General features: G+C 46.2%; 1 protein-coding gene across 2 annotated transcripts in view; it reads right to left on the bottom strand.

Annotated features, from left to right (window-relative positions):
• NAALADL2 (N-acetylated alpha-linked acidic dipeptidase like 2) overlaps window positions 1-26,551 on the bottom strand; it is a 1,056,665-nt gene that overhangs the window by 471,559 nt on the left and 558,555 nt on the right. For both annotated transcript variants that reach the window (XM_019532747.1, XM_019532746.1), the window contains one exon: window positions 8,023-8,142. In XM_019532747.1, the coding sequence (XP_019388292.1) occupies window positions 8,023-8,142 (120 nt within the window). The remainder of the gene's footprint in view (window positions 1-8,022; window positions 8,143-26,551) is intronic.

Here is a 26,551-nt window from a genome sequence, read left to right as displayed (position 1 = left end):
AAATCTGCACAAAGCCTCAGAAGCCCCCACAATCAAATGTGACCACCTCAGGCAAGCTTCATCTCTGCAGAAAGGACGCATGTATTTTTATTTAATTTGGACCTTGGTACATAGTAATAGGAGGAGGCTGGCTCTAAAACAGTCACTCTTCCTTGAGAGCCCAGTGATTCTCAACATGAACAGAGCCAGTTTTTCAAAGGATACATTAGGAATATGCAGTTAATTTGCAATTAAACACCCAATTGAGCACACAAATATATAGAATTATTTTTCTAAGTGAAAATTAAGTGATGAGTGCTGCTGAAAATAATGAACTATATACCCACCCATATAACTAACTCAGAACTCAGGGTCCAATCCGGTAATAGGAAGTCCAGGGTACTCAGTAATCCCTCAGTGGGACTTCATCAGCAACCCAGAGGCAACTGGAAGGGCATGGCCCTCTCTTAGGAGGCCAATTGTGCATGCAAAACAGCAGCAGGTTTTTAAAACATTTAGGGAAAAATTGTTGTGTCAGAATTGCACAGTGATCAATAGTTTCTTTTGCTCATTAACTTATACATCCCCTCATTTACTCTGCTAATAGTTCTTTTCTCCCCGTTTAAGCAAACCCCAGGTTTTCTAACCAAAAAGAAAATAAGTAGGAGGCAAAAGTGGAATGTTATTGATGAAACTAAAAAGTTAATTACTTCAGAATATTGACCAGTTGTTTTTATAATGCATTTTCCCCTACAATTCTAATTCCTTCCAGATATTTGTTGCACTTTATCAAGCCCCAGCCTTGAATACATAGCACTCATTGTTTTACAAGAGATTCCCTCCTTTTTAAAAATGAACCTGTGCCCATTTGCACTATCAATGAGGACCTTCTTGCTCTCCTTTCATTTATACCTACACATTGGATCAATAGTGTTGCATGGGAAGATTTGTCAGTCATTTTGTATTAACTCAGATGACACCTGGATTCACATGTGCACCAGAGCTCCTGTGCTGAACCTAGGGAGGCAAAGTTGGGGAAATAATATCTTTCCATCACCTGGAAACAAGTCAGATGTCAAATTAATAGGCTAGGTTTAGATTCTGCTGGCTGGCCACATGTTACTGGAGGCTGTTGTGCTGGCAGAGAACAACAGAGCAGTGTAGAGATACCCTTTTCTGATTTGTCTGTGTGTGCACCAACACTGAATACCCCTAAAATCTTAAAGGGATTTTCTGTTCCCCTTTTCATGGAGAGGCCACAAAGCAGGCAGAGTGTGCCAAATCATCCAAATGTGTACTATGTCCGTTGTTAACCACCAGGGTTGTGAACACGAAAACTTAGACCTGGCCCAAGGATGGCCCACCTGAATCAGGAACTGATGGTCCTAACAAAAGGCAGACAGGCCTCACTTGAATCAAGTGGTATGATGATGGGGCTTTCTCCAGACAGGCAAATAGCCTATTTCTGAGAAGTCCCTGCCTTGGGTGCCCCAAAAAGGGGAGGTCCCTGGCTCTGCATGAATGCCTTTGCCAGTCCCTGGTGCAGCAAGGAGCCAGGAGGCAGTGCAGAACCTGCAAGAAGCTAGACAGCAGTGATGAAATCAGCACAAAGCCAGGGAGCAACAGGAGCCAACACCCAGCCAGAAAGGGCCACGGAGATCAGGATTGAGTCCTCTGCTGTCTCTGGCTCCATGCCGATTCCCCCACCGCTCCCTGGCTCTGCAGGAAACGCGAACCAGCACAGGACCCAAAGGGGAGCCAGAGTCTGGTGAGGGAACCAGCAACGAGTCCTGGGCTGCTCTGTGGCTTCAAGCTGATTGCCTTGCCAGTCCCTGGCTCTGTGCTGGGTCCCTTGCCGCTGTCTCGTGCTGCACCAAGAGGGGCAAGAGAATCAGCGTAGAGCCCGGGAGCACCACAGGACCCAGCGTGCAGGCAGAGAGCAGCAAGGGACCCAGCATGAGTCACAGCACCCAGGAGCACCCAGCAGCACAGCATGCAGTACTGGGGGAGGGGGCACTCAGTAAGAGAGGTATAGGGAGGGCAGGTGATAGGGGAGCAAGGGGTCACGATCAGACCATCACTTGCACCCCTGCTTTTGCTTTCACTGCCACAGCAGTAGGGGGGAAACAAATATAATTTTTCCATTTACAGAATTTAGTCGGGGGGGGGGAGAGGGGGACTTGTTTTAAATTCAAATTGGTCTTGATAAATATGATAAATGAAGATACAGAGCGTGCATATCTCTACCATGCTGAACTAGTCGTAAACAATATCTAGTGGAAAACATCTAAAATGACAGAAAAAAATTAAATCAGGACTATGTGATTAAAAAACTCCCCTGTGATAACATTTTCCCCAATATAAAATTATAAAGAATAAACCAGACCTTTCTATCAATAAAAGTATTGGGTTTTTTGCAAATTGCCTTTTTTTAAAGACTGTAATACTATTTGGCCTAACTTAGACATACCTGCCAATAATCCCAGCGTCAACATTTGAGCATCCACATTTACAAACTTTATTACAGTTTAAAAGCAACTGCACGCATATTTATGAAGATGGTGAATTATTAAAATATAGATATTTACATCTTAATTCTGTATATTATTATTGTTATTTATATAATTAAATATATTTTTTTAAGGATGTGTGTTAATACGGGCACATTTTTAAGGCACAGAACTTCAGCCCTCCACGCTTGTGTGTGTCTATTAAAAGTTAATCGAAGACAGACATTCTGCTTTTTTATTGAAACTCAGCTCCAAATGATTAAATTGTGATCAGCACCTATGATATTTCTTCTTTCCAAAGTGAACCTGTCCTTGACTGTGGCTGAAGCCCAAAAATAGATTTTGTATGTTGGAAAGATACCGTTGCTCCCTCCTTTTCTGGAAAGCAAGGTTTCTGCTTGCTTTATATGACCGTAGAGGAAAGACGGGCTGCATAAACCACATGGGATCTACACCTTAAATTTTAGAGCTGTTCTTGGAAGAGCAGCACTGAGGAGGTCTCTCTTATCAGGGGCAGTAGGTGAAGAGATAACTCACCCTCTCCTGAACATGCCAGCATAGGTGGCACAATCAGTACATAGGGTAGCTAATCTGTTGTTCATATCGACAACAGAGGAGGAGAAAACAGACAACAACCAACAAACAACACGATCCCAGGCCTGGTCCCCAGACAGAACGCCGATGTCTACCCCTTACTAAATCCAGACTCTTTAATTAATCTTTTAGTATTCACCTATTGCCTAACGTCAGTTCAGGAAATCTCTGCCAGTGAACTGATTGAGGAAGAAAGTTTAATCATGGAGCGGTACGTGAGCGACCACCGGTGAAATGAATCGCCAGATTTCACATTCCCAGGTTCATGCTGTTTAAAAGGTCAGGCAAGGTCATTCGATCTAGGCTGACTTCACATATACCACAGGCTATTAAATTAGATCCCATCACCCTTCCATTGAGCCCGATAAGTAAGGCTGTTAGTCTGGACTTGAAGACATCAGGAAAAAGAGAATCCACCACTTCCCATGAATATTTGTTCAAATGATTAATCACCCTCACTGTTAGCAATCACTCTCTTATTTTTCATTTGCCTTTGTCTGGCTTCACTTCATAGGTGTTGCCTTTCTTCTCTGATAGATTAAAGAGATCTTTGGTGGCAGCCTCTCTTCCCAGGTAGGTATTTCCATTCCATAATCAGGTCATCTCCCAATCTTCTGTTTGGTATTCTAGACAGACTGTGATCTTTAAGAGTCTCACACTATAATTTTCTCCAGACGGTCAAACACATTTGTGATTCTTTTCTGCACCTCTCTAATTTTGCTATATCTTTTTAAAATGTGGACACACAAGTGGTCCTCTAGTATTAATCTTGGTACCAAGGTGTCATAAACAGAGGCAAGTTCACCTCCTTTTTCCCCACTCGCACCTCTCTTTCTGTACATCCGAGGATTTCATTAGCCCTACTTACTGCAATGAAAACCAGTTATTTATCAGAGTCCTGCATTCTGTAACTATGGCCCCTGCTGCAATATGTACATGTTTGTATTTAGCTATATTAAAACACTTTTTGCCTGAATAGGCCCAGTTTATCAAGTAACTCAAACAGGGCTATATGGCTGTTCTTCCCTCCCTGTTACAAACTACCATACCAATGTGCAACTAATCAAAGGTGGGGCTTCATCTAGTCCAGATCATTCATAAAACATGTTGAACATCATTAAAGCCAAATGGTTCTAGTTTTGGGGGTCAGATTCAAACTCTATTTTACTGGAAGCAGCACATACACTCTACAGCCACTACCATTCCTCAACCTCCCCAACATTGTCAGGTTTTCTACAGCAGTTCCTAACCAAAACTTATGGCCAGATTCAGCAAACCAAATATTCTCACTAAAGAGCATTAATTTGTGTGGGCAATCCCATCAATTTTTGTGGAAACTTCTGAAGGGCTGGGCTGCAGGATTTGGCCCTAGCTTATTTTGCAGTCCTCCCTTCTCAGTCAACCCCAAATGCCCCATCACGTATGCTGTTTTCAAAAGCACTGTAAGAAAATTTGGAAGAGTCCTAACCAAATGCTTTGGTCAAAACTCCCTAAGGTTCAATTGTAGATCCAATCTCCACAATAGTACAAACTACAACTCCCGCTGGAATGAGATGGTTTCACAGGTATGGCAAACTGGACCTGCATTTTGTCCTCTCAAGTACTCTAATGTCATTTTTGCCCCCCACCCCAACCCCTAGATCTACAAATCCAGACTCAGAGACCTTGTAAATCCAGATCCTCATCCAAATAAGCTTATTAGGGCTCCCTTCTCAAATATGGTCACCCAGTAAATAAAAGGAACTGAACTCTTACTTGCTTAAGTTTCCTTTTGCCAAGAGTGATGTAAGACTCAAGGTAGTGTTTTGGTTGTGGTAACTGCTCCTTTTTCTGCCGGGAAGGATTTATAATTACTTTCTGACTTACTCCAGTCGCTCAGTATGGTGAGAAAGAGTGCAGGGTGGTAAAATATATCATGGAAAAGTAGAAGAGAGAATGACAAAAGAGGAGGCAGAAGCAAGGGAAACAACATAAAAAAATAAGGGTATATATGCAAAGTCTGCAGGGCAGCGATGAAGCCTTTTGTAGATGGTAGTGCAACACATCATATGGGATCCTAATGTTGTCTGGGACCCCTGAGTGCCACTATAATATAGTAACATCAGCAAATGATTGAGCAACATTAAAACTGGAAAAAATATGTGAGCTAAATATGTAATGTAGGTTACAAACAGGAGAAAGGAATTCTAATTATGGGTTTGTTTGTTTTAGGGTTTTTTTAAAACTAGTTTTGTTTTAACATGCTGTAAAACCAAACATGTGGAAGACAGAGATAAGGAAAAATGGGCAAAAGAAGGGGAGGGGGCAGAGAGCCAGAAATGCAAGCAAGTAAAGGGGCATAAACATTACCAAAAAGTTGAAAAAAAATAAAAATGACAGAGCAAAAATACCTTTAGGAATGAAATCCTGGCCCTGTTAAAATCAAGGGGAATTCTCCCCTAACTGATTTGAAAGGGGAGTCAAACATAGGCATTGTGGGCTGGATGCAGTCCATGGAGCCACTTCATCCAGTCCAGTCCACCAAGCTACCCTAAGTGGAGGCCATGGCTTGAAGGGGCATAGCTCTCACAGAATCTGGGCCCCTCGGTCCTGGCTGACAGAGCCATCAGTGGCAGGGGGGTAAGCAAGGACTGTGCCAACATAGCCTCACTTGCCTTACAGACAGTTGGCCTGCCATCCTTTGTCCTACCACCGCCAGTCCTGCTGCAGTCCCCACCATTGTCCTCACCACACCTGCCACTGGCGTCACCAGTGCCACTCCATGACCTGGGTCAGATCCAGCCCACAAAGGAGTTCTGTGGTCCAAGTCCAGACCAGGACGTGGGGTGAGTCTGACACCCTTGCCCTACTCATTGCAAGAAAGCAAAATGCTTTGCATTTAGTATTCCACAACAAAGGTGAATCTATTTTCTTTTTTCCCCCAAATATTTTGAGCTAACAAAGATTGAAATTACTGCAGAGCCAAACAAGACACATGTCTCAATCTGTGTCCTAATAATAAGGGCTGAGGACCAAATAAAGAAGGGAAGAAATGATAAATGAAGACAAGGCCAATCTTTCCACCTGCATGTGGTTAGTACCATGGTAGACAGGAATATGTGTGGTGTTTTACTCTGTGACTTACTCACGTGTTTGAAGTCAAGCACATATAGTTGCATGTAGACTCAGAAGCTTACACCCAAATAAACGAGCACTCTGCTGACTGGCATTTCCCATCCCAGATTGCAAACTCTGCACCTTACTCAAGCTTCTGCTACCCAGATCCTGATAGCTATTTCATTATTTCTGGCAGCTAACAATGAAATGCAGCATGAGATCTATGTGCAAGGGTGCTGCACAGCAGTTGAACTCTCACAGTGATAACTGACCTTTGGTAAAGATAATGAGATTGGATCTAAATAATTTAGATAAATAGCTGCAGTCATTTTGTGGAAAATGGCATTTTTATAGAAACAAAGACCGTTTCTGTTCACAAAATATTAAGTGGTTATGCTCTGGTCTTCAGTGTGCTTTCAGTGGCCAACAGAACCATTCTGCATTCTTTTAATTATAAAATCTGGAGATGCTGGTCTTTTATAATTGCTTCTGTGAATTGGACATAAAGTGCCTTGTTTAATTATTTACTGGGCCAGCAGCACAGTCTTTCCAAGCACCAAAATAATACCAGGCTTGTTTATAACCTATCCTCAACAGAAAAAAAACAAATGCTCTATTTGACATCAAGAGCACAAATGTAACTCAGTTTTAATGTATTAGCTGCTAATCAAGCCTTATGTGAAAACAGTGAAATGTGTTTTATTTCAGTGGTGCCAACCGATGCTGGAAACAGAGGCGCGGATGTACCCAGGAAGTAAGCAGAAAAGGAGGGGAGTGGGAACTAAACAGCACGATCACTGTGAATTGGCAGCAGCCTTTCCCTAGTCCTACCATGTCTTTGTGGCTCTGTTATAGCAGGGGATGTGGCTGGCCAGCAATGCGAAGGCTGAGCTGCAGAACAGATGCTTTAGGCAGCATGCTGCACAAACGCATTTTACAGCACAACCCTCCATATACAACTTCTTCCTTGTGAGGGGTTAAGAATAGCAAGCACAACTAAAGGGGCTACCAGCCACCTCTGGTCCAGGCCATGTAGGTATATAATAGATAGAATTAAATCAGGTTAAGTTTTAGTCTCCAGTTTTAGTCTCCAGTTTAAATGCTTCTGCCAACAATACCAAAGAGCAAGAATCTCCATCTTTGCAGCCTGCCTAGATGATCCCATGGTCTGTTTATTCCTCCTGTGCTGTGTGTTATTATCATTTCACAGTTTCACTGCCTGTAGCAGCACAGTCGTACCAGAGCCAGAAGCCACAGATTTTGGAGTCAGTCCAGTGGGTTTGGGAAAATCCCCAAAAGCTTGAGATTTAGTCTGGCATGGGCTGTGCTCCACTTCACCTCAGGGCATGTTTAAATCTGTGGCATGCCAAGTACTAGATGTAACGATGTCCGAATCAAAGATTTCAGTCTAGCACGATATGCAAATTTTAGACAGACAAGACTCCAGCAACCCTGGGCTCTCAATTACCCTTTTTCTTTTTTTTCAATCTTGGATCCAGTTCCCTCTTTCTTCTAGAGATTTCTTTCTTTGGCATAAGATTTCAGCAGAGAGGGAAAATATGGCACTACCTATGAACCGCCTCTGATACTTCATTATAACAATTCAGCAAAAAGGATAACAAAACACCAAACTAGATCCAGCGTAAACAGACACTAGAAATGCTGTGAAAAAAAATGCAGGGAAGATGAAGGAGATGGGTAAATGCCCACAAAGCCTGACCTGTCATTATAGAAAGGGGAAGGCTGATGACAATACAAAGCCCCCATTTAGTATTTCCAAAGTAGAAAGCAAAACGCAACAGAATATCCCACGCAGTTAACGTATAGTAGACATGGAACTAACCTTATAGAGCAACGGTGATTGTCCGAGCTTCAAAAGTGCAATTTTATTAGCCACATTTGTAATGACACGGATCTGGACCAAATCTTCAACAGTCCCATACTGCACATCGACGAGTTCTGCCTGAAGATGGAAAAGATCGTTTAAACGATACTTAAAGCCACTGACCGGGTAGTTTGCTTTTGCACCTGAAACAGTTACCTCCAGAATAATACACTAATACATCAAAAATCTACTAGTGTCTTACCTCCATTTCTCAAAGCATGCTTTTAAAATCAAATCCTGAAATTCAAAGAGAGAGAGCCTTGCGTTTTGCCACGTTATTTTAAAAGTGCATTGTTTTTTATATGCGGAAAGCATGAAAACTACTGGTATTTTGTAACAAAACTCAGATGAGGACAATAGTTTCAGGTAAAATGTAAAGAACTAGTGGTGCACACATTTTACTTGAAGAACATGATAAAAGTAAAAGTTGAAGATGTTTTTAGGCTACTGGAAAATATTTCATATTTTTACCTACACTGATAAGCCCATCTGAAAAGCTCTTTCTGAAAGAACATGAAAGTGCAACACCAACTGGGGAGAGAAAATTTACTGTGTGTGTATTCACATTTATACACAATTTTGCATTTTTCATCTCAATTCTTCTTTCATGAGTGTCCTTAGAAAATGTATGCTGCAATAATTACTTGGAGCCTCCAAAGTCAGAATGGTTTGAAAGGTTACAATAAAAATATGTAGACTGCTTTTTAAGGAGACCTCTGATCTAGTTCCTTTGTGAAATGTGCCTTTCCCACTTACCCTCAAGCAAACTGAAAATCACAGTGTTTGCTGTTCAGATGAGAGGAACCATATTGAATTTTCCTGAGGCACAAATCAATATACAAAGATATGATAGAGTAATGTGTCAAAGCCATTTGCTTCTGCAATGTGCCTCTCTCATTTATATTCAAGCTGTCTCTCCCCATATCATTCCTACTAACTAGTCCTAGTTAAGTGCCTCCCACTTTTTGCTTCCTTTTCAACACTACAGAACCATTTATACAAGTCCTGCTGCATTCAACTGTCCACATAAATTACGATCAAACTTCCAGGTGAATATTGTATCCTGATCACAATATGTACCCTGGTTCTCTAAAGTTAATAACCTTCTCAGGAAGAACTACCTGATTGAAAACTTGCAAAAAACATTATTCAGATTTTTGTTTCCTGAGCATCTGAATGGTGTTGACTGCTGTACAAAGTAATGAAGATGACATGTCCTGTGCTTCAGAGAACTTACAATAAATTAAATATTGGGTTAAAATGGCAGGGTAGTTCACCATTTCAATCACACACCTCCAGCTGCAGATAGCATGGATTATTAAAATAAAAAAATGGCTGGGTATATTAGATATTATTGCAAGCACATGGTTAATTATTAAAGTAAATTAATTACATGTTTTCCACTTGAAGGTACTGCCAGAGGTCCCAATATCCATTATGTATGTTGAAACAACTGTGTATATCAGCTAGGACTTCTGCCGCTGTCATGACTTTAAGGCTCTTACATTCCTGTATTCCACTTTAAATTTCAATTAGTTTTTTCTTACATCTAATTTTACCTTTTGGGAGAGATGGTTACCCACAGAGTACATGACTATCAGCTGCATCACCAAATCCAGCCATCTCAGTAAGGTGTCATATAGTCAGCAGGAGCACTTACTTAAAAGACACTCAAAAGAAGTTTGTATAACAAAACATCAGAGGGACGACAGAAATCACTACACTAAAATTTAGTGTGCAGTATTTGAAAGGAAATAGACGTAACAAAATCTTGGGTAGAACTCCACAGGACAAAGACAATGGCTGCTACTAAGTGAATTACTAAACAGAGGCTGAGGAAAATTATAGAAATGTGGTAGCATGTTTCAGAGACTCAAAAATGAACTGGGGTTTTAATTACACTCGGTATAACCATGGGAAAGCCCCACCCAAGGCTTCACTAGAGTGTGGAATTAAGGGCAGAACTTGGTCATTGAAGTATTTAATGACAACTACTCATTAAATACATTATAACCTCATTAGTTCAAGGTCAGTCCTTTATGCTTCTTTAGAGCTCCGTACAATGGAGTGAACTTTAAGTACTAACATAATAGAAATCATCAACAATAACAACAGAAATGCTAAGGGAAAGTGTTATTTGAAGAACTCTACCCCTGTCAATAATCTATTCAGAAACATATTTCATTTTATGCATGGTTCAACTCTATTTTAATTATATATATCCCTAATATGAAAAAGATTAATATAATAAAGAGCAGATGCTAAGTTTTGTTTTTGATTTCAATGATGATTACAGCGTGACATAATCCTAATCTTATACATTTTAAATATTTTACAGAGACACACATTGGCGGCAAACTATAATAAACTGCTTTCCTTCAGCAGAATAATGCTGCTTAAAAAGAAAGAAAAACATCCTTTTATCGGATACTGAAAAAGAACACTTTTATACATGGTTCAGATATGCAATGGTAAATCCTCTTATCCTAAAATTGGGAAGCCACAAAACAATGAGTTATTTCATCCATCTGAACTGGATACTTACTCTTTGAATTGTCCCGTGGTATGTAGTTTGAAAGATATGACTATTTAAAACCAAATTGCAGTGTGCTCTGTGGAGTTAAGTAGCATCCCCCCATGCATGAAATGAAGTAAAAATAGGTAACACAACAAACATTTTTAGAAGAACAAATCCTTTCACAGTAGATCTATTGTTTATTTTTAAGATGGTGTGTGGTGAGCTGTAAGAATATAATTTCAACCAAAAATTATGTTAACCCTCTCCTTCTGCCCTTCCGCACCCATCCAAAACCTCCCCTATCAGGACTGCAATCAACTCAAGCACTTCAAAAGTCAGGAGATGCCACAACAAACTTTCTAGTACACCCCTGATTTGCCCACTGTGTGCATATTTATTAGGACTGTGCAAAGTGACTCCTATTCGCTACAGATTCAGCTGATTTGGAAGACAGTGATTCAATTCAGTGATTTGAATCACTGGCACGAATCGATTCAGCCGAATCCGATTTAGAGATTGGGCTGCCGCCAAATTGGCTGAATCTCTGAATCAAACAGGCCCCATCCCTTGCCCACTCTCCTAGCCCCAATGGCTGCCCTACCCAGCCCCGGTGTCCTGGATCTTTAAAAAAAACCCAAAAAAACCAAACAAACAAAAAAACAAACCCACACTCTCCAGCTCCTGCCAGGCAGAGGGGGGCGATCTCTGTTGTACCCCACTTCCCTGTGCTGCATGGGGGACTCTGCCACGAGCCCCCAGAAGCCCCAATGGCTGCTGCAGCAGCCAGTGAGTGTGGGAATTTAAAAAAAAAAGGAGCCAGGAACCTGGGGCCATGCGGGGCAGCCATTGACGGGGCTGCGAGAGCAGGCAGGGGTCGGGGGGTGCTCAGGAGGGCTGTGGGAGTGGCCAGAGGACGGGATCTGGTGGGGGTCTCCCTCATAGTTTCCTCCTCCCTCCTGCAGCCCCCTCCCCCACCTCCTACTTACTGGCATGGAGCCTGCGTCCAGCTCCCTGCAGCAGCGAGCGGAAACTGCCCAAATCACCGAATCTCCGAATATTTTTCTGAATCTTTTCTGAATTGATTTGGAGGTTTTAAATTGATTCAACCTTTTTTATTGATCTCCCAATTCAATTTGTATTCAGAGATTCAGCTGCCAAATTGGACTGAATCTCCTCCAGATCGAATCAGCACCTGAAGCTTTGCACAGCCCTAATATTTATTAGGAACCCAAATGTCCAGAAAGACAGGCAGGAAAACAATATATGCCAGCCACAGTAATTTATCAGTATAACAGATCACACTTTAGGAACTGATCAATATTTGGAAACTGAAAATTATGAATATCTGTACACAAAGAACTGTGGACACTTGCACTGGAGCTATATTAAACACCGAACTTGAAACTTCCCATTGACATCAAATACTTGATTATTTATAAGTGCAGTATAGGAAACCTAGTTACCTATATCAAAGGGAAATGTATTAAGACAATCCATTCCTGCCATAATCCTGATGCCTTCACTAGCTTTGTCCAAGAGCCTAAAATGGGGTGGGGGAGTAGGGCATATATCCCAGGTGCTGCCTAAGGGAAGGGGCACCAAAAGGAGTGTGTGTACGGAAGGTGGGTGGGAGGAGGGGGCTCATTGTCTTGCTCCCTGCTTGGCTTGCATTTCCCAGCTAAACACTGCAGTGGTACAGGAAGTGTGTGTTATACAGTTCACAGTACTGTGGGAATTATAGTTTTTTAGAGTGGCAATGGAGTTTGCTGCTGCTGCTGCCGGCAGAATTGGTTTTAATTCTTGCTGCCAAAAATCAGCTTGTTTGGTTTTTTTGGTTCTTCAAACATGGGCTTCAGCAGCGATAAATGAAGTAAATGTTTTTGCCCCAACAGCAGCAAACTCCAACACAGCTCTACAGAACTACAATTCCCAGAACACCTTGCACTCCATTGCCCACACTGCTGCTTACTGCTGTGTGCTGCCTACTGGGGGAAGGATGGGAAGAACTGCCCTAGGCACCTTCTTCTCATGTTATGCCTTGGGTTTTGCACATGGGATGATTTTAGTCATACCTTCTATCATTTGTGCCCAACAAGCTGGCTGGGGAACAGATTGTGGCTGATTTTCCGTCTGTATGGCAAAAGGGAGAAAGGCTTTAGGAAGCCAAATAAAAAGTATTAAGCCCACTGAAGTCAGTGAAATTATGAAACGTATCTGAGAGTAGACTCAGTTTCTTTATTCTTTAAGAGCCCCGACTTCGAGTATCAGTGCAAAGAATAATACTGTAAAGCACTGTAAAGCAACAGGTAGAGTGGAACAACCCTTTCATAAAAAACTGGTATGGCATGTGGCTGTAGGGAAGGTCAGCAGTAGCCAGCACAGGCTTTAGCTAGCATTCTTGATATCACAATTCAGTTAGAAGACAGCTCACCCAAAGTTTAAATGAAGCAATGCGGTACCAAAAAAGAATCCCCAAATGATATTAACCCCCCGCTCCCACCAGACACCATAAATTCTAAACTATACATGCATTCTGCAAAATGCCAATTCAATTAACTACTATCAGTCCAATATTCCAAGCAAAAGCCATTTGGGAAACCAATAAAGCTTGTGGCAGTTCTCATTGTGAAAATTACTAGTATTCACTATAATACATTTATTATTTTAACATGTTTCTGTCAAAGATGTTTTGTTTCCTTCTTCCCCTATCCCCGTGCCACAAAAACAACACAATGGAAAATCTAAAAGAAACCCTGGAGGTTTAATAAAAGGAAGCACTAACACATTTTACATATTTCACTCAGTTGGCCTATTTATTCCTCAAAATTGAAAGGCACCCTCATTTTCCCTAAGGAAGAACTTACGGTTCTATAAATGATAGCAGCTTCGCAGTCTGCTAGCTAGTTAGAGCTGTCAGTCTGCTGTATTTGCAGAAATCAACATATTTAGCACTTTATCTTTCATCTCATTCATCCTATAAGGAGAAAGGAAACATGCAACTCAGGATCAACTACAGCTAAACACAACTTAAATTTAAATTATTACACTGAACTTCTCCAAAAGTGACAGAGCTTTTGTAAATTAAACCCAGAAAAAATCTGCAAACAGTAAAAGAGGGTAAAGTTCACCCAACTAGTTCATTGCAACTCATGCACTCATTTGCACAAGTCTAGCTATGAGGTTGAGGGCCAGAATATCTCCTGCACAAAGAGAATTTAAACTGACTGAAGAGCAAAAATAGAGTAAACTTCATGTAGCAGAGGAAACTGCAGCAGCTTGTAGCCCTAAGGTAAAAAGAGAAGAAAGGGTGTGGTTGAACTAAACTCAGCTTTCCCTAATCCTTCATTGGCATAAGCTCTGTTACCGTTTATGCCAGCAAAAGAAGTTAGAATGAGCATCTGATGCTCTAGCTTCTGCCAGAGCCATCTGACTCAGGATCTGAGAGCTGGAACTACCTCCTTATGGCTTTCTCTGCCCAAGAATCACCAGTCTTTGCCCAAACACAGCCTACACAGTGCAGAATTTGTGGCCACTGCACTTCCTACTGCAGAAACTTAGTGCTCAGTCACCTTTCAATTTTGTTGTCCTGCTCTTTACCTGGTCACTAGTGCCTTTTGATGTGAAGGGCATTACAGTGTGATGCTGGTTCTTCATTTCCTTTGAATTGGAACATTATCTTGAAGGTTAAGTCAACAACCAACATACATTTTAGCACAACCGGCAGAGGAAGGCCATCTGGGAGCAACTTGAGCAGGCAGTACTGGAGCTGGAGAGCCGCCTGGCCAACGACCCAACCAACCCGTCCCTCCGCGGAGAGTCAGGAGAGACGGGAAGAGCTTCATGCTCTGGACAACCATGGTGCATCTTCTATGGGAGATAGACTGAGGCTCCCACTTCTTCCATGCCCCAGAGAAGAAGCAGGAAGCCAAGAAGTAGATCACCTGCCTTACGTATCCAGGTGAGATGTGCCAGCTTTCTATGAAGAGCTCTTCTACCTGGATCCAACCAAAACCAAATCCCGTAGGACCCTGTGGAGGGGACTCCTGCAGGTCAGCACAGGAAACAGGGATTGGCTGGAGGCTCCTTTCACCCTGGCCAAGTTTTTAGCCGCCCTCCACCTGATGTCTGACAACAAGGTACCGAGCTTCAACGGGCTGACCGCGGAGTTCTTCTAGGACGTCCTCAGCCCAGACTTTGCTGTGGTCTGGGCCAAATCCGAGGGAAGCGGGGAGCTCTCCGTTATGCCAGAAGGCCGTGTTGACCCTCCTGCTGAAGGAGGGGGATCCCCACAACCTGAGGAACTAGCATCCCATGTCCCTCCTCTGCACGGGCTACAAGGTGGCAGCAAAGAACATTTCACCGCACCTGCAGTCCATGCTGATGGCCCCACCAAGTCCCAGGACCTCCTGGTCAACCTCTTCCTGGCCTTGGCCAAGTGGGCCGTGTACTTGGCCAGCAACGAGGCTCTGGCTGGGAAGGTGCCCAGAGACTGTGGGGCCGCTTTCCTCTCACTTGTCCAAGTACGTTTCTAGGCAGAGCACCAGTGGGCGGCATCCAATGGCTCCTTTGATGTTTTTGAGGACCAATGGGTGTGGCCCAAGGCTCTGTTCGAAGTCCCCCCCAGAGAACTTCTTTTCACATTTTGAAGCTTTGACCCCCATGTCACTCCTACCCTTTTCTTTCTTAGTTGTCCCCGCCACACACACATGCAAAATATATATATGCATATATTAGTTGCATTCTTCAACCTTTGGCCTCACACAGTGGGGGCTATCAGCTATCTAGGTGGGCCTCAAGGTGCACATTAGTATGGAAGATACAAATAGACAGAAGCTTCCAAGGCCTGGGCAAGTGGTATCTGGGGATACTAGGCCCATGCACCAGCTGGACTCGTGAAGGAGCCCTAACCGAGACTGGCCCCTGAACTCTCTACCCACTGCAGCAGTCTGGCAGTGGGGGCTGCTGCCAAGCTATGACCTACTGCCCCCTGGAAGCTGCAGTACCATGGTGGACCTAGATGGGGATGCGTGGTTGCCTGGGCTGTGGTATGGGCACTGTAGTCAAGCCTCCTGTACCTCTAGGCCAGCTGCTAGTGAGCCATGTCTGCACAGTTGGCCTTTGTGCAGCACTGCTGTCATGCCTTCTGGTGTCCTCCCTCTGCCATCCAGGCATCTATCACCCAGAAGATGTTCTCGTTGCCGTGGCCTGCTTTGAACTGTCAAAGCATGTCCTCTTGGCCCCAAATGGCCAGGTCATCCACTTTGCTGGCCCTCCAGCTGGGTCCCCAGTGCTGGCCCTGGGCAGGCTCCTCTGCCCAGATCATGAAAATTGCCTCACCAGCAGAGATCCTGGTGTTCCCTATTTACAAACTGCACATTCTCTGATAAGAACAATGCCAAATTCTCTCATTAAATTACCCCAAAACAATGTTCTTCTGAATGCCACTATATATAGAAAGATCAGTTGGATAATGTTTTATTGATATATTTACAATTTTAAAGCAACTTGGAAGCCTACCAATGTCTTTATCATCATAATACACAAATACTTAATATCTATACACATTGGTGTTTTCTTTTGATTTTTTTATCATAGAAAAATCAAAGCTGCCCCTTTGCTCACCAGGATGTGGGCACTGACCAGCACTGATATGCTGGTGTCCTGCCCCTGCCCTTGTTCCTCACTCCCAACCCACAGCCCTGACAGTGCCCCTCACTCCTGACCCGCAGCCCCTGCCTGCCCCCATAAGCTCCCTCCCTGCAGCAGCTCCATCCCAGCACACAGACATGAGTCCAGCTGCAGCTGTCCCACCCTCTGCTTTGTGGCTCTGAGCAGTGCCAGGCCTTGCTGTTCTGATCCCTACACCAGTGCCCTGGCCCCAGGGACCCTCATGCCATTCCTGGAAAGCCCTCAAATGGGGATCAGGAACTGGGCTGGGCTGGACAAGCCTCTTCCCTTCCAGACCAGCCTCCGCCTGGCACAGGTTGCTCTAAAGGGGTGGGGGCTCTAAGCCTGGCTCTGGTGCCTCTCCCAGCCAGAGCCCCCTCCCATCCATGACCCCCAAATCTCTCTCTCTCACACACACACGCACACCTGCTGCCACCTCCACCCCTCTCGCCAGTCCATCACACACCCAAAGGGTTCTTGGGACCAGGAGCCCCCCAGGCTAGGGCTGCATGTCCCAGCACTGGTGTGGGCACACGGCAGGATGCAGTGTGGCAGTTGCCGCTGCAGCCAGAGCTCCTGCCAGCAGGTCCTGTCCCATTCCATTTGGCCAGCTGAGCATGCAGTGAGTGAGATTTGTGGGGTTTGGGATGGGAGGGGTGTAGGCTTTGTGGAGATGAGATTTGTGGGTATGGGCTTGTGTGGGGGCTTGTGGGTGGACTGTGGGAGGGTTTGTGCATGAACGACACATGCCTCTTGAGACCGGGGGGGCATGGTGACTACCTGCAGGTGGTGTCAGCAGTGGGAGCGTGGTGGCAGTGAGCAGGGACCACCGCAGGTGACCACGGTGATGTCGGCAGTGAGGCCAGCCCAGTCGGGACCACCTGCAGGCAGCTGCAGCAGTGTCAGCAGTGAGTGGGGGGTGATGGGCAGTGAGCAGGGACTGTCCGCAGCCACCAGCAGCCACGTTGTCAGTGGTGGGGGGAGGGGGTGACTGCCTGCAAAAGTCAGTGGTGGCTTCAGAAGCTGGTGGCAGCAGCCAATCTCGGGTGGGGGGGGCACATGCACCCTCCTGTCCCTCCCACACATCACCTGTGGGTTTGTGGGTGTGGCAGGGGGAAATCTGCATGTAGGGGGGAACAGCTTGGGAGGGGTGGGTCCCTTGACCACCCTCCGCATGGTGCACAGGCTCCCCACAGTAGAAGCGACCATGGGGACACTCAGGACCTGCTCCTGGAACAGCCCTCCCTGTGGCACAGCATGGGCCTGATCACCTGGGACCTGGCGCACCCTGTGCCACAGGGTGCAGGGCCAGCCAAACCCAGCCCAGGGGAACACACCTTCAGGCATGACTGCACTGCTCTTGCACTCACCTGGGTCCTGGCATCACACACAAGAGCCATGCTTTAGGCTGCACAAGGTCCTGCCTCCACGTGCCCCTCAAGCCATCAGACCAGGCTGGTTCCATGGAGGCAGGTTCCATGCATGTGGTGCTAGGGCTCTGGGTGACAGGGAGAGTGGCCCAGTCCTGCCCAAAGACACATGCCCTTGGGCTGGGCCAGGTGGTGCTGGGTCCCTGAAGGCTGGGGTCATGCTGCACCATGGGGAGCCTCTCCCAGTAGCAGGTCCTGAGTGCTCCCATGGCTGCTGCTGTTGCGGCGGGGGGGGGGTGCTCTGCACTGTGTGGTGGGCAGGAAGGGGACCCACCCATCCCGAGCAGTCCCCCCACCCCCGAGCAGTCCCCCTCTACACACACACAATTCTGCCAACCCCTATGTCCCTACTTACCAGGGATAGAGCCTGGGTCCAATCCAAAGCTGCAGCTTTGCCCCACTCCCATTTTTCCCAGCACACTAAGGCAGCATGCTGGAGCATTAGGGTAAGCGGGCAGGCATAGAGATGATCTGGTTGGGTGCCAGAGCATCTTTCTGGAGGACCCAGCCTCTGGAGGACCCATGCTCCAGGAGTACGCCTTGCGCTGTTTTTTTTCAGCGTGGGTTTTTTTTTTATACCGGGATTTCCTGGTATCAAATTTAGAGTCCACACTGCAAATATAATATGCACTCGCTCATTTGGATGTGCCCCTTATGGCTATTTACAATAGAAAGAAGATTTTTCATAGAAAACTGATCACTAAAAACTAGTTATCTGATTTAGTGCAGACATCTCTGCAAGTACTGAGTACTAAAGATACAAACAATTTTGCAGTGTCCTGAGCTGTAAATTGCAGTGGTGAGTTTGGCCCTCAAAATCAAAGGGATCTGTAATCTTGATTGCATTCTAAATTTTTCACTATGGTTATGTTTTATAATGGTAGCTTTGTGTTTTCTTCATTTGCATACCCTCATTAGTAGGCAAGCTTGAGGGTCTACTCATGCCTGTTTTCATTGTTTGTGGGCTTGGGTTTAAGCTTAAAGTATGCCATTGTAAAGAAAAGAGGGGTCAGATTTTGTGTCCACCAGCCAGTCCTTCCACATTTGGGAAGTTTCTAGGCACTTAAATGTTGTCAAAGTGACATTATACAAAGGTCACTAAAAAGTCAGCTCTCTCAGTAATTGGTGCAGAAGTCTGCAGTCGGTGGTCCTTGGTTTTAGTACAAAGTAGTGTGTCGGGTGAGTCAAAAGATTTTACAGGTGTCAGTTCCTGGATAGCTTCAATCAACACCTTGATTAAAAATGCCTTTGAGCACAAAAGCCTATAGTGGGTTTAGGTGAAAACCTAAGATTCTCTGTAGTTAAAAGAGCTGAGAAAAATCATTGAACCTAAAATTGATGTAAGCCAGGGTCTAAAACAGCTGGGGTTACGTAACAACTGAAGAGGACTGGAGGAGAAGTGGTAGACCCCTGGGCTAGGGACAGAAGTTACACATAAAAAAGCTTAAGTGATCAGAAACTGGTTTAAGCCTATAACAGAATGTAAGTTCAGTGCACAAAAACCAGTTTCAAAATGGCTGGAACCAGTTTGAGATAAAGCTGGTTAATTGTAGTATCAGACTTAAGTGATTTGGGTCAAAATGGTTTATGGAACTTGTCCCAGACCCCTTCCTGGTTTAAGTTAAATCGCAGTCTCTCAGCATCCCAACACACTCTACAGCCCTGGCTGTACTGTCTGCTCCAGCGGAGCAGGGATGGCCTTGCCCCTCTGCTCTCTAGCCAGAGCAGGGACAGGTCATGGGGAGACAACAGCCTGGCCTGACCCCCTAAGGCTAAGGGTTTATTTTCCCCTCCCTCACCTCTCCCCCCCGGAACCACAGCCAAGGTCTGCCTGGATGGGCAAAGCAGCCCGTCGGGGTAACCCACCTTGCCGCTACAGAGGCGGGGTGGGGGCATGGCCCTGCCATCTGCCTCCCTCACCTGCAGCTGAGGTTGGGGTGGCTGGTGTGAGCTGGGCTGGCCTGCAGGTGGTGCTGAGGGGGGGCACGAAGGGGCCAGAGCCCTTCCCAGCTGGCTGTGGCTTGGGCTGGGTCTACGGGAGCTGTGTGGTCACATGGATCCCAGCTCCTCATACCTAGGCTTGGCGGGGTTGTTATGGAGTCACAGCTGGCTGGGAAGAGCCTGGCAGGGCTACGGAGGCAGGGCCCTTCCCAGCTGGCTGCAGCTCCAGGACAGCCTCGTCCAGCAGCATAAGCAACAGCTGGCCAAGCAGTGGGGCAGTGGGTAGGCTGCTGCAGCTGTGGTTGGCAGCCCTGGCAGCCAAACTGGCCATGCCCACGGCCACCTGAGTCGGCCTGGAGGCGCTGGCAGGCCCGGAGCCCAGCAGCTACCTGCTGTGGGGGCTTGTGTGCCCACAGCTGCTGCCACTGCCACCACTCCCCGCTGCCACTCCCTGTCCCTCACTGTGCAGACGGCCAGCATGACCACACCAAAAGCCAGCTGTATCCACACCACAAGCTGCACATCGGCTGGGGCTGGCGGGTCTGTTCTGCCTCTCTCACCTCCGCTGCTGCTCCTACCCCTGCCATGCTGCTCTGGGTGGCAGAACAGGAAGCTTCAGCCTGACAGCTTCTTCCCAGTGTAGGGAGCACTGGCTCCAGCTCCCGGCTGCCTTCCATCCCTTCTACCTGCCAGCTATGACGAGCAGCCCCTGCATGGGGGTGTAAGGAATGGAAGGCAGCTGGAAGCTAGAGGCGGATCTCCATGCACTGGGCAGAAGCTGCTGGGCTGAAGTCCCCCACCCCCCCATGCCCACTGGCACAGCCATTACCCAGAACAGCACAGCAGGGGCAGGAGTGGAAAGAGAAGCAGCTGCTGGAGGTGAAGGGTGCACAGCAGCACCCGGCCAGCTTCAGGGACACTGGGAACAGTCCCACCAAAGCTGCAAGCTGGCTGGTGCTGGCAGGGCTTTTCTGCTCCCCTCACCTCCAGCTCCAGCTCCTGTTTCTGCCTCCAAGCCAGGCAGCCATGGGCACAGCCAGTCCAGCTGCCAAGGTGCCCACCTGCAGCTGCAGTACTGTGGCCTCTGCACCACTGCCTGGACAGGTGCCGCTCATGCTGCCAAGCCAGGCAGCCAGCTGGGAAGGGGCCCTCCATACCGACCTTCAGCAGTGCCCATGGGCTGGCCCAGCTCAACTCTGCAGCTGCAGCCTCAGTCCCATCCCCCACCTCGTAGCCAAAGCCCCTGATGGTAGGGCCATACCGGCCAGGCCCTCCACCACATGCGCAGCCGACAGGGGCGGGGAAAGCTAGGCAAATCCTGGCTGGGGTCCCCATGCCCTTGCCCAACAGAGGAGTTTAATAACCTCCCTGCCCCACTTCACCTGAGGCACTGCCCAGGCCCTCTCCCCTTAGAGACAAGCCTGGCAAGGGCTGCTTCTTCCCCCTCCCAGCACACCCCGGCTGGGGTCCTTGTAGGCCAGCAGAGGGATTTAAACCCCTCCCCAATCATATTTATCAGCCTGGGGAGAGGGCCTGGCCCCATCCCACAGGTCAGCTTCCTTCCAGCCTTGAGGTTGCTGCAGAAGGGAAGGGAGGGCTCCCTCTAGCATTTCCTGCCTTCTAACTTGAGCCACTGCAGGCATGTACCTGCATTTCCAGAATCAAAAGTGAATGTCTGTTTACTTGCAGATTGGTCCAATCTACATAGGTTAGACTAATCTGCAAAGATTGGATCAATTCAGGCTCTAGATTTTTGAATATCTGTCCCTAGCCCTGGAGTTATGGAGAAGCAGCAATGACGTTTTGCAGGGGTGCACAGAGTACCAGTCCCCAAAGGCCAAAACAGCAATCTACAACATCAGAGAGAGGGAACAATTCTGGTTCAGGCCTCCCTACACAGCACTTGCTACTTTGGCTGGCTTAAGTGGCACAGCCCCTGGAGCAGAGTGGCAACTCCTGGCATCAAGGAGCAACGGGGCCTCCAGGATAGGCCTCCCTGTCCAGCACATGTTGCTTTGGCTAGCATAGCTGGTAGAGCCCCTAGACAGCAGTCCTGGGTGAGACCCCCATGCCAACTGAATGAGCCAGGTAATAAATCCCTGGGTTGGTTTGCCAGTGACTCACAGATTCATAGTTGGTAGGGTCCGAAGGGACCTAAGTAGATCTTCAAGTCCGATCCCCTGCCCTGGGCAAGAGAGAATACTGGGCTCAAATGACCTCAGCTAGGTAACTGTCCCGCCTCCTTTTAAAGACCCCCAGGGTAGGAACTGGCACCACTTCCCTTGCAAGTTGGATCCAGATCCTGGCTGCCCTGACTGTGAAGTAGTGCCTTCTAATGTAAGGACTCTGATCAGGTTTGAGTTCTAGTTAAGGGTTAGTAGCTACATTTTTGTTTAAGGTGTATGTTTGCTCTCTTTTTAACTTGTATGAGCTCTGTGCTTAAAAGTGGGAAAAGTTTATTCAAAGTTTATTCTATTTAAAATGGTATTTCCCCAGGTTTCTGGCTTGAGGCTTAAGCTAAGATTAAAAAGTAGTATTAAATCCCTAAAGCTGAACCCAACTTTTGTTACTGCCATCCAGTGCCTGGCAGAAAGATTACATTTCTCTTTTCTAGTCGGGAATGAATACAATCCTGGCTTTTCATGCAACCTGAAACCAGTCGTCTTCACTGTAGTTGTTTCTGGTGTTTACCTCTGTTTTTTACAAATGATGTCCATTTCTCAAAAGAACACTGCCTTTGCTGCAGAGCATTACTGTATACGTAATGGTTCCGGGCTTTAAAAAAAAAAATCAGTGTCAGCATGTTTTTTCTTCTTTAAAGTATATTCAGGAATGCCTGATTATCAGTAATCTCCCAAAGTTCATAAGTCTGATACAGTTGTAACCTCTCTAATCATTTTTCTTATATTTGCCCAGTGTAATGTATATCCCCCTCCTTATAACAGCTTACTGACTTGATATATCGTTACTGAAAATGTCTAATGTTTAATGCCATAGTGATAATGCTTTCCTAAGCAGAAACAACAATCTAGAGTTGCCACCTGTCTTGATATGGGAATAATTACTCATGTAAATATGCAAAATGTTCTCAATTGCACAGACTAAAAGTAGAACGTACAGCTATCATAAAAAAACAAATTGCAGAAAACAGCGCAAAAGTACAATGAAAAAAACATACAATAAAGATGTTATGTTCACCTATGATATGACTTCTTACAAATAAATCTCTCTCTCTCTCACACACACACACACACGTATACACCACACACACAGCGTCATAATGGCATGTGTGTCGACAGATGTGTGCATCAACCTCTAAGATATAGATCTGTGAAAGATGAGGTCATTTATAACAGGAAGAAAACCTTTGAATTGTCAAAAATATCAGTGAGAACCCAATTTTCCAAGGGTAGTAAAGGCTCCTTTCCAGAGTACTCATATTCATTGCCTGGCCAAACACGATGCACTTGAATATAATCAGACAAAGGGATGCATGAGCAGGGAGTGCTGTAAACACTACTCTAAAAGTTAAAGCAGCATTTTATCCTCCTGGATGAGGAAAAGGGTCGTTGTGAAAACTGAAATGGCATCTATCATATTTAACGTGAACTTACTTTAAATCATCACATGAAGTCTAAGACTCTAAACTGTTTCTTTGGAAAAAATGGTGAGGGTGGAAATATATTAGAAAAAAACATTACACAGAAGCACAAATGAAAGAAAGGAAGATGGTGGAAGAGGAGACACAAGGGGTTGAGACAATAAACACACATTAAAATGGATTTAAGTGTCACAAATTCTCACAAAAAGCAAATATTAGAGCTGATTTTCATGTTAGAAGACTAGACTTTTATCTGATGAAGTAATTAAAGGAGGTATTTCTATTTTTCAGAAACCAAGTATTTTGGAAAGCAGTCTTAGAGATGCTACACCTCACCTAACAAAAACACACAACCTACATTTCAGCGTATCAAACATCACTTGCATTATACAGGAAAGACCAAAAGTCTAGCAGTCTATCTGCTGTTGCTTTCCGTTTCCATTTTAAAGCTGAATCCATTTTTCAGCACGGTCATTAATTATGGTACTCCATTCTGCACCAACTACTCCACTAAAGGATTTTGGAGTGCAGAACTGCTTCTCCCAACCACTTCACGCCCCCCTCCCCCCGCTAGTGTAGGTGCCAAACCTTCATTTTTTATTTTTTTACTTTTTGACTGCATTTTGGGGGCCAGAAACAACCGCTGGATGGGGTTACATTCTTCTTTCAGTTCTGTCCTGTTAAGTCCTGGTGTGCCATTAATATGCCTAGGGGTCCAAGCTGCCGCTAAAGAGATGGTGACAGCTTTCCTGAACTGCACCAAGTGAATGCTGATATTTTCAATAGTTGTCCAGTGTGAATCCACTTTTCACCACCAAGCAGGGTCAGGAATATGGGAAGGTACCTGTGAACTTAGTCGCCCAACTCAGGCCTGAGGACTAGGCCTGGGGTAAAGGAAAGTTGGCCAGGGAAGGTCACAAGTCTCTTACTACATTGAATTACACTAGATCTCCCAGATGAAGTTTGAGAAGGCTTATTTGAAGTGGGAGCTATGTACATTTCTTGGATAGTCGAAGACATGAGCAATGAGAAAACAGAATGGAGAAGCATGATCTTCTGATATCATGTGGCCACCAGGCTGCCGCTGGAGTACTGCATCTAATTCTGGGCTCCTCAATTTAGGAAGGACTTGGAGAAGCTTGAAAGAGTCCGGAAGAGTGCCACGCACATGATCAGAGGGCAAGAGAACAAGCATTATAAAGAGAGGCTGAAGCTATGGGACTCTTCAGCCTGGAGAAGTGCAGGCTCAGGGGGGACCTGGTGGCTGCCTATAAGTACATAAAGGGTGTGCATCAGGATCTGGGGTAACGTCTGGTCACCAGAGCACCCAAAGGGATGACAAGGTCTAACGGTCAAACTCCCGCAAGACCGTTTTAGACTGGACATAAGGAAAAACTTCTTTACTGTCCAAGCCCCCAAGGTCTGGAATAGACTCCCCCCAGACATGGTGCAAGCACCTACTCTGGACACTTTTAAGAATCAGTTGGATGTTTATCTTGCTGGGATCCTTTGACCCCAGTTGACTTCCTGCCCCTTGGGCAGGGGACTGGCCCTGATGATCTTATGAGGTCCCTTCCAGCCCTAATGCCTATGAAATCTGTGTCCCTTATATCAAAAAAGTATATATTTTTAAACTTTTGGATTAGGGCCTCCAAGCTCAGGGCAGGTCAGAGAATCCCCTTAAGATAGGGGTGGGCGAAATGGCAGATCTGGCCAGAGGCTGGACTCCATTTCCAAACAGCCCCTGCCCGTGTCACTACAGCTTGTTTCCAGGAGCAGTGAGACCGTGACAGTGGGAGGCCTGGGTTTCCAGGGACACTGACCCCAGCAGTACTAGCAGGGTGTGCGGGTGGGCAGGGAGCCGCACCAGGGCCAGGCCGGTGACAACCTGGTCTACAGCAGGAGCAGAGCTGCAATCTGCTACCTGCATGCCACCCCCCCCGGGGCAAAACTGTGATCTGCTGCTTGCATATCCCTGCCTAGGCTGTGTGGGCAGTGGATTGCAGCTCTGCTCCAGCTCCAGACCACAGTGTCACCGCTGCAAGCTCCCTGCCCAATCATACACCCTGGTAGCGCTGCTGGTGCCAGTCTCCATGAAAACCTTGGCCCCGAGCTGACATGGCCCCGCTGCTCCTGGGGTCCTCTGTGATAACTGGCCACAGCGATATGGGCAGAGGCTACTGGGAAATGGAGTCTGGTGTGAGCCCAATCTGGGCTGTGTGTCAGCCTTTGCCCACCCCTGCCTCAGGACCTGTCCCCTAAAGCTGAAGTCCTAGTAAGAGTTGAGTTATCCATAAAGCCGTGTTTGAGCTGCGATCACTAGAAATGAAAAAAGCATTTCCTTGAAGCCCTACATCATCTGGCAATCAGCACAACCTCCCCGATATATATTCATTAAAGGAGACAAGTTTATAGCGTTCCATTTACTATTTCAGCCTGTTGGTTTTGTTGAATTGCTGCTGAGGTTTAGCATAAGCCAACACTATGCTGCCTGGTTACTCCTTTGCTTATTTTAGATTTTTTTTTAACACCACTTTGTAGAGGAAAGATAATCATCTCTGGCAGGAAAATCTGTAGGAGCAGTCAGAGTGGAAAAATCAAGTTTTCTCCACATCATTCCCTCATAGGAGATACTGCTCTTCCATCTTAGGTGGGTGATGTACATGAAAGCTAGGGACAGAAGTTGCACATAAACCAGTATAAGGGATCAGAAACCAGTTCAAATCTGTGACACAATAGGGGCGCTTGTACACATGATGAAAAGTGGTCATTTTGCTATACGTGTGGGGCAGGGGGTTATGATTTAAATGAGTCTGCTACATTGCAAACTAAACTAAATCTGCATGTAGTTCAGTTTGCAATGTAGCTATTTTGAACATTGCAGTCTTAGACAGCTTAACACCCCTTCCACAGAAGAGGTGGTCTGAAGGCAGAAGCAGTAAAGGGCCCGTTCCTTTTTTTTTGCTTCCCATGGAGCCTGCCTGCTTTTTCCCCATGGCTGGGGTGTGAGCTGCCAGTGGGCCAAGCAGCCCCTGGGGGGCTAGCTGCATAGGTGCTGCCCCAGCTCGCAAGCAGCACCCACGAGATCCAACTCTTCCCCAAGGCCATGTGCTGGAAGCCCACTTGGGTCAGGAAAGAGTTGGATCCAGTGGCTACTGCCTGCAAGCTGGGGCAGTACCCGGGCAACTAGCACCTCACCTGGGTGGCTCCGGGGGGTGCTGCGGAGGGAAGGACCAAGCCTGGCAGGAGCTTGAGCAGCCAGACTCTGCTGAGGGGGGTAGTGGAGGCAGGGGGGGAAAAAGTGGTGAGGGGCCTGATCTCCCCCCGCAA

This window comes from Crocodylus porosus, unplaced genomic scaffold, assembly GCF_001723895.1.
Source record: "Crocodylus porosus isolate Cpor-Errol unplaced genomic scaffold, CroPor_comp1, whole genome shotgun sequence".
In the NCBI taxonomy this organism is placed as follows: Eukaryota; Metazoa; Chordata; order Crocodylia; family Crocodylidae; genus Crocodylus; species Crocodylus porosus.
The sequence above is the reverse complement of the archived record's forward strand: the minus strand, read 5'-3'. Positions and strand labels throughout refer to the sequence as shown.